This window comes from Falco rusticolus, chromosome 5 (genome assembly GCF_015220075.1).
Source record: "Falco rusticolus isolate bFalRus1 chromosome 5, bFalRus1.pri, whole genome shotgun sequence".
Taxonomy (NCBI): Eukaryota; Metazoa; Chordata; class Aves; order Falconiformes; family Falconidae; genus Falco; species Falco rusticolus.
Window position 1 is genome coordinate 58,560,849 of NC_051191.1, and position 8,307 is coordinate 58,569,155.

Consider the following 8,307-nt stretch of genomic DNA (forward strand, 5'->3'; position numbering starts at 1 on the left):
AGCTCTGTTTGGACAGCCAGGACAATACTTATGTTCTGAAGGACTTCTGCAGTGGAAAGGTTTCCATCAAGACAACCTTTATCAGACAACAGGGAAAATCATGAACAAAATGACTAGAGGCATGTTACTAGAATAAATATGATGGAGCTGGTCCTACAACCGTTCAGCTCTTAAATCTGAAGGAAAACCCAATCCTGTCTCTGAAGTGGTCTAAGCCTACATATGAATCTGGTCAGTCTCAGCTGATACAGGCAGAGGAAGGAAACATTGCTCTGGTGGCCAGCAAGGCAAAGGGTGCATTTGTACTGCAGTATTCAGAGTCAGTATGGCTGCTTTGAGAAACAATATCACACTAGGCTTGCAAAGCTGTCAAATGTATTGGCTTTTTGCAGAACAATTCCACTTTCAATCAATGTACATATTACAGGGTTTTACAGATGAAAAACACCTTTCACTGCTAGAAAGTAGACACTCTTGATATCAAACGCACTTGCCATCTGATTTTGCTAAGAATCCACCCCCAGATAATAAAAAATACCAAATCCCAAATAAAGTCTATAACACAAAACAACATTCATGTCAATGTCAAATGATAACTGTCCCAGCAAACATAAAAAGAAGATCTTAATGCAGGTCGCCTCAGAAGCAAGTTTAGAGTCATGCATCCATATACAGAGTCCACTCCCAATCTGGGAAACCTCAGTTAGTATTGCTGCCCTTTGAAATGCAAGTCCCGTTTTTCCAAAGGAGAGCTCCACGCTCGCATGCACACATACACACATTCTGTATACAGTCTCTGTATACACATAGAGATACACATACACACACACAAAACCTCCTGTCTCTTAGCCAGGGCTGCATGCTGGGTAACTGTTAATGTCTTCTGTACATTTTTGACCTACTTTCTTTGCAAGGATGAGGTTGAAATGTCTTTACTTCTCAGGTCTGTATTCTTTAAACAAAAAGGGTAATGAAGAGCAACTGCATTACAGAGAAATGCGCTCAGATCTCAGGCATATGATTTTTCCTAGTTGTTTAGAAGGACGGTTATTTAAATTCGTGACTCGGCAGAATCTGCAGGAAGAGTTATCCTTCCTCCATGTTGGGTTTTCTCGATGAACCCCATGAGCCCATTCTGTGCTTTCACAGACCACTTTTCTTTAAGGCACTGCATGTGGATGATGACTTCAGACAGAAGTGCAAGCCCTCTTCACTGGATTGTGCATTTCTCCCTCTCTCTGGACTGACCTTCCCTGAGAACTTTTGATTTGATATACTTCAGGTCACTATTGACGCTTGGCCGGCGAGCAAATGGAGAGATCATGCCATAGGCGTCCATGTCCTTGACTCGGCGCATCCGGAAGGATTTCTGTTGGAAAGTGTCACCATACTGGATGGAGATTTTCCTGTGGAGGGAAGGGCTCATCTCATGAGGTAGCTTGGCCATGCTAAAGAGCACATAAAACATCTCATCCACATTGGTGTTCTTCTTGGCTGAAACTTCGAAGTAAGCACAGTTTTCGTCACTGGAGACAAGGTTCTCACCTTCATCTGAGCGTACCTTGCGGAAGACTTCACTGTGGTCACTTTTGTTGCCGCAGATCACCATGGGGAGGTCAGCTGATTCCTTGGTTTTGTTCTTCAGGCAGGATTTGACTTCCAGGATCTGTTTCTGGAGCCTCTTGACCTCATCAAAGGATTCTCTGTTGTCCAGGCTGAATACCAGGATGAAAACATCCCCTGCAATTAAAAGAAGATACTGTAAAGGCTAGTTAGTCATAGCTTGTGTCAGAGGAGCTAATTTTTTTTTTTAAATAGGTATATTTGCCATCTCCTCCCCTCCCCCCCCCCCTTTTTTTTTTGTCCTTTTGAATCTATTCACTCAGCTGTACTTTAATTCCAGTTCTTCTTATTCAGTTCCCCATACCTTTCTGTATGGGACTGGATGTCTGGAAAAGACTTTTGGATGTTGCACTGGACTTGCAAGTTATTGCCCATTTTAATCTCTTTTTGTAAATATGTTTCTATCTCAGCTCTGCTGCAATGCTTTTCCTTTTTCTTCCTTTCATTTGTATCTCTGTGTAAAAAACAGCCTATTCTGACACCAGGAAGAGCGGAGAGCTAATAGCCGCTCAGCCTTGGCCTTTGGATTACACAATACATGAAGCAACACCTGAACTGAAGATCTACAGCTAGTCAGTCCTGAATGCCTAAGTCAGGAACGAGAGTTTCCCCAATGTGCAGTGCTCTGCTGTCGTTTCATTTGCTCAAGAGAAACAGACCACGGAAAAAAAAGAAATACATAAATGACACAGATCCCCTGGCATTTCCTTTTGACATTTCCTGACTTACAATTCCTTTTGCAAATATAAAATAAGGCAAATCATTGCCTGTTCAATGACATTCATGTGGAACACGCTGAGAGCGATTTCAGGGACAAAACCTCACACCTGCATCCCAGAAACTGGCCCTGGGATCTCACTGAATGTGGGAGCTAGCCTGGTCAGATGTGAATGACATGTTTCACCAGCTAGCTAGAAGGGTAGACAGCAAATCCAGAAAGTAGCATTCTTGTGAGCTGTGGCTGAATATATCTCCTCCACTGTCACTTTCACAATTAAAGAATACAGCTTAGCTAACTGCTTGACAATGTGAATGTACAAAATGACCCCACCATTTTCTCTTTTTTCCATATAACACATTTGATCAACCACAGACTAAGGAGAAAGGGTAAAAGCAGAACTACTGTTTTACTGGAATATCAAATCAAGGGCATCAGGCTGGAAATTTTAGAAAAAAAATAATTTTGAGATTTTCTTGGTTAGAATTTCCTTCCTGTGTGTCTTACATTTGTTTTTCACTACTTGTGTCTTGTAATTACATGCTTATTTTGTCCCTTGCTGCTTTTCGTGCTCACGAGATTTTATTCAGCCATTTATTTGTGACTGCAATAAAAAATATGGAACAGGAGGGGAACGTGGGAGGGAAATAAATTAAGGGGAATCTCTATTTCAGATCTTCACCCAGTGACCATCTCCTCTGTGGCTAATGCACTCCCTGTAGTGCCCAGAGCATCCTGGCCAGGAAATACCTCTCCAGAAAAGTGCGTCTTCCAACAAAATCAAGCAGTCCCTTTAGTTACCTGACAAGAAACAGTCATCTCCAGGCTAAAGCCTTCAACCTAATGTGTATTCTTATCTTTCACCCACTGCTCCACATCTGCAAACTTCCCCATTCTTTCTCACCTGTCAGGATGGAAAGCCTCCTCATAGCAGGGAAAGGGTGATTCCCAGAGGTGTCCAGGATGTCCAGCTGATACATGTCTCCTCGGATGTTGTAGACCTTGCGATGAAAATCCTCAATGGTGGGAGTGTACTGGTCCTCAAACCGGCCATTGAGAAAGCGTGAGACAATGGAGCTTTTCCCCACCCTGGAGGCTCCCAGCACTACCATGCGGTACGAGTTCTTGGCTGGCACATTCAGGGTGCAGTTTCCACCAGACATGGTCTTCATCATTGCTTGATCCTGAAAAAGGAAATAGCAGAGTTGAAGGAAAGACTGTAAACTAAATGGAGGACGAAGTAGAGCAGGTCCTTACTACCAGCTTGTCAAAGGGTGCTCTGAAGCACAATCCTGGTTAGTAGATCAATGGTCCATATAGAAATCTTTTCACTAGAAATGCTTAAATTTTTAGTTTCATTTCCAGGGAGTAGTTTGGGGTTTTTTAAATTTTTTTTCCTTTTCTTTTGAAGTCATAAATAAGTGAAGGCATTTACATCAAAAATAATATGGTTTTAACTTGTAATTTGCTATTTCGTTTAAACATTAAGGGCTAATTTTATCAGCTGTGTTTCAACTTAGACACCAGGCTCCTTCCCACCATCTGCGTCACTTAAACATTACCAGATTTTTCAGTAAAGCTCAGTTCTCATTTAGGTACATAAACAGAGAGGTCAGATTTCCCAATATACTGCACGCACTGCAGCTGCCATTGGGACCTAGATCGCTTCATTTTGTTGCCTACATAGGAGCTGTGCATAGTACTCATTTTCTGAGATCAACCAAAAGTCAGACAGAAACAAGAATCATGCTCGACATCAGTGGAAGCTGGACATCTCAGTAATTTTAAATAGTTGGTCTCGTACAACCTTCATTGTTGATGCACAGAGTTCGAGCCACAAAATGGCACTGACCAATGATAAACTCAAAGATCTGTGCCTTCAGTGACCTATTAGAAACCAGATTTTAATCTTGCTGTTTGGACTGGTAGTGTGGGAACTCTGTATCAACAAACTATCAGCTTTGCAGCAGGATGGCTGGCAATCAATAGAACTGCAAAAACGTAGATTTCATAGGAGTTTTGGTCTTTATACATACACAGCTTTTGTGGGTGTCACAGTCCTTGCGGGTGCTAAGTACAACCAGGAGAAAAGATGAAGGACAGCCATCTTAAATAGCTATTAGAAAAGATTTCTAACCCCTAACAACTAAGATGAGTCTCAAGACCTTGGGGATCACATTTTGACATAGCAAAAAACTTTGAAGGGGGTGGGATGGGGAAGAGGGTGTTGCTCAGAAAATTTTCATGTACCAGTTCAAATGAATTGTGTGCTGAAAGGAAAAATATAACCCCTGTGTGTGGAAAGCTAATTCTTAGAGCAAAGGCGGCACATTTTTGACAGAGTTTATTTTGGTTACTAGGATCTCATTAAAGAATAATCAAGTTCCCACTGTGCTGTTTATTTAACTTAGGTGTTCTTTATTTAATATTACAATGCAAGTACTTTATGTGCACTGAAAGATCATTTCTGGGTCCAGATCTGGATTCCTATCTTTCCCTTGAGTGAATTTTATCTCCCTAAGCTTTTATCTAGCTGACAGTTATCTCAGTCAAAAGCTTAAAATCTTTTACTTTGTTTAACATGTGCTAAGCACCAAAGCAGCAGTGAAGATATGGTCACTGCTAAATAAAGAAGTCTCTGGAATTCAGATCCAGCATCATTACAAGCTCTGTGCTATAGCCCAAGGCAACAGCAAAACACTACTATTTATTTTTATTGCCATAATTTGCTGCACACCACCAGCATATTCAGCCCTATCTAAAGCACAGAAGAAAATGTAATACTCTCCTTAGAGTAGCTTACACTCTGAATTATATTAGCGAGCAGGACAGCATAATATTAGAGCCAGAAAGTCATATCAGAACATCAGATGGACACAAACATGCACAGCTATGGTACTGCTGGGATTGCTGTGGCAGGAATGACAGCAAGGAGCACACCTGCAATTTGAATGGGACTCTGTTTTATTTAGAACAGGACCAATCTCCAACAGTGCAGAAACACCACATTCAATCTGTGAAGCAACACTGCCATGTACACTGCCTCTGCCCTTTCCTGTGCAAACCAGCCCAATACTGCCTTGCATCCATGGGCAGACAAAAGATGACAGAGCTGCTTTGGGATGCTTCCTTTCACCATCTCAGGCTTTATTTAGCTGGCAGAGAAAAGCAGGGAGATAGATTTTGTGACGAAAAACTATAAACTTCTGTACAGCTCAGATGGGTATTTAGAAATGAGTCAGCTCTTCAGACTGGGATGGACCAGTGTAGCTGCATGAGGGCAAGAGGACACCTGCTGAAGATCAGTTTTGTACAACTTGGTGCAGCAGCATCTGGGAGTGAGCAGTTATGCATTTTAAGCAAATGCCTTATATGTCCTGAACAGAATGTGCATGCTGAAGGACACGATCCTGGCCAGCAGCTTTACAAGCCAAAATCCTACAAATTACACTGCTGACTGGCAGGTAACCACTGAGCTGTTGGTGATTACAGAAACTCCCATCATACAACGAAGGAGGTGGACTGTCACTGCAGCTGCTGCACTTTGTGCTCTTGAGAGTAAGTTCCACCTCTCAAGGCATTCTGTCAAGTGGACTCTTGTGCTTTCCTGACTGCATTTCATTTCACACAAAGTCAAAAGATGCTTTTCAGCACTTTGATTCATGGAGTTGCTGCTCATCTCAGCACCTTTGCTGCAAATCCGACTCAGAGCATGCCATTAAACCAGGAGCTTATTTCGTGTTTTGTGTTTTCTCTTCTTATCCGCCCCGCCTCACCCACCTCCAGTTTTTGTCCATTATAATACAATCTGCCACCTTTCCTCATCAGAAAAGGAAGGAAGCTTCAGCCTTCACACTCAGGGGTAGGGAAGGGAGGGGAGTACAGGGACTCATACATTAAAAAAGATTAAAGGAAAAAGAAAGGGAGAGACCACATGTTCATGTACTAAGTAAAGCAAAATCAATCAGAAGAGAATGAGGAGACAAACAACCTCCAGCTGGCTTTAATCTACATCTTTTCCTTCCAGTTTATTAAATGTTTAAGCATAGATTAATTCCCAGTGGTACCTTCTGCTTTATGCACTGGCTTGATGCTAGAAACTTTACAGTAGTATTTTCTATTGGTACAGCACAGGGATTTCAAAATGTCATAGAAATGTAGGCAATAAGTTTAAAAATTAATCTCCACTTAATAAAGGGATAGGCTTATATGCCCAGAGAGACCTGGAACAGCTGCCTAAAATCAACATTAAACCCCATTTCTTTTGATTCCGTGTCATCTTCTACCTGCTAACCACCACTGCTTGTTTCATAGGCAGACATCGGAGTGAATGACAATGAACCTGCGTTTGTATGCTCTGAAGAGCTTGTCTGAATTTCAGTGAGGTGCTGACAAATTTGATCCTGAGCACCCAGAGAGAGATTTCTAAGAGAGACATTCTTCATTCAAACTGCCTAGAGCTTTTTCACCTTACTGTTCCATCCTCCCACCCAGGGGTATGTTCGCTACCACTCCCCACCCATGAACAGACTTCTCAACTACCTCTCTTGCACTCCTCGGTCTTCAGCTACTGTTTGTGTCTCTGTTTGCTATCCCAATGTAATTCAGTGCACCCAGCTAAAAAGGACAGAGGCAGACACAAACTGTGTCATGCATAACAGACCTGCCACTTGTTAATTACTACTAGTATCCCTGTAATTTTCATGCACACCAAAATCACTCCTGTGGGATGTTTGTTTCCTACATCCATACCAAAGCCAATGATGCTTTCTTACCTCTCTTTCCCTGAAGGAGCAGTTCTTGGTACAGTCTGATGAAGCTGATAATTTTAATCAGAGGTAGCTGCTACTGCAAAAAGATGTTGTTCTGTGGATCCCACGTTGCTTGCTCTGGGCTCAGTTCTTCACTAGTTATTTCCCAGGAACTTAGCAGTATTGGGAAGGATCGCGGGGCTTCAGAGAGCGTTCCCCCATGGATGGTAGGTGCTGGATTAGGCAACCAACGTGGGCTAAAGAAGGGTCTCAGAAGCAGCGACAGCTTTTCCTTTTGGTGAGTTGAGCTCTTCTCCTCACAGCCTCAGTTCAAGGGAAGGAGAGGCAGAGTCTCACCCGCTCCCACTGGCTTTTCTTGCAAGTTGTGCTTCATAGGCTCTGCTGTGGGGAAGGGTCTCTGGAGCGACACCTAGTCGTGCAGGGTTGTGGATGCATCTGGCTGGCCCACCCTGCCTCCACACCCCCTTAGACCCTGGGGGGAAAAATCAGTGGGGGCATGGAAGTTGTCTATGGTGAACCACCTATGCTTCTCCAGGTCTTGCCTGACACACCCCCCACCACTACGAGCTTCTTTTCTTCTGGTCTGAGATTTGCCTTAAAATATTGCCTTTCGAGGACAGAAAGGGCTTCTCTTTACATTTGCCAATTAAGTCTCTCTTCTTCTTCCCTCCCTGCCTTTCTCCCTCTCCCTGTCACAACTACTGGCAAATTGCAGATTTTCCTTCTGTAGGACTCACAGATAATTGGCTCAACTCCTCCCTGGAAGTCAGTGTCAGACACAGGGGAAGGAGGGGTGCTGAGGGGGTGGGATTTTGTGCCTATTGAAAAACCTTTTCTTTTCTCCTTTAAACAGAAAGTTCTTATGCATTGCAGCCTGCACGATCCCCGTCTTTCCACCAGAGACCTGTATGTATGCATGTGTGGCGAGTGAGTTAGCGTATGTGTACGAGAGACACAGACACTTGACTTACTTTGCAAGCTGCAGATTCATAAGCTGTTTCTAAAGGCTCTATACTTCTGTGCTGATCTTTTCTGCTAGACAGACGCAGACTGACTCATTTCCCAAGCAGGGGCTTTCTGTCCATAATTCCTCCAATTCTTTTGCCGTATGGAACACTGTTCCCTCAACCTCAAACACGTTACATTAGGATTGCTTGTTGGTATGATTAAGAAATAAGAATAATGTGTAACTGC

At 42.9% G+C, this 8,307-nt stretch overlaps 1 protein-coding gene across 1 annotated transcript; it reads right to left on the reverse strand.

Moving 5' to 3' along the window:
- Positions 1–286: 286 nt before the first annotated feature.
- RASD2 (RASD family member 2) lies at positions 287–7,770 on the reverse strand. The gene is made up of 3 exons (XM_037389431.1): positions 7,117–7,770; positions 3,246–3,525; positions 287–1,740 (listed from the first exon to the last, which is right to left on the reverse strand). Exons 2-3 carry the CDS (start codon positions 3,514–3,516, stop codon positions 1,211–1,213), a joined length of 801 nt encoding a protein of 266 aa, XP_037245328.1. The 5' UTR covers positions 3,517–3,525; positions 7,117–7,770; the 3' UTR covers positions 287–1,210.
- Positions 7,771–8,307: the final 537 nt, after the last annotated feature.

What these genes read in the sequence shown, in the direction of transcription:
- RASD2 (XM_037389431.1), bottom strand. Translation starts at nt 3,516, where the DNA reads ATGATGAAGACCATGTCTGGTGGAAACTGCACCCTGAATGTGCCAGCC. An exon ending in GAGGCTTTCCATCCTGACAG is followed by an intron (nt 1,741 to 3,245) that starts GTGAGAAAGAAT and finishes TTTTAATTGCAG; the next exon opens with GGGATGTTTTCATCCTGGTA.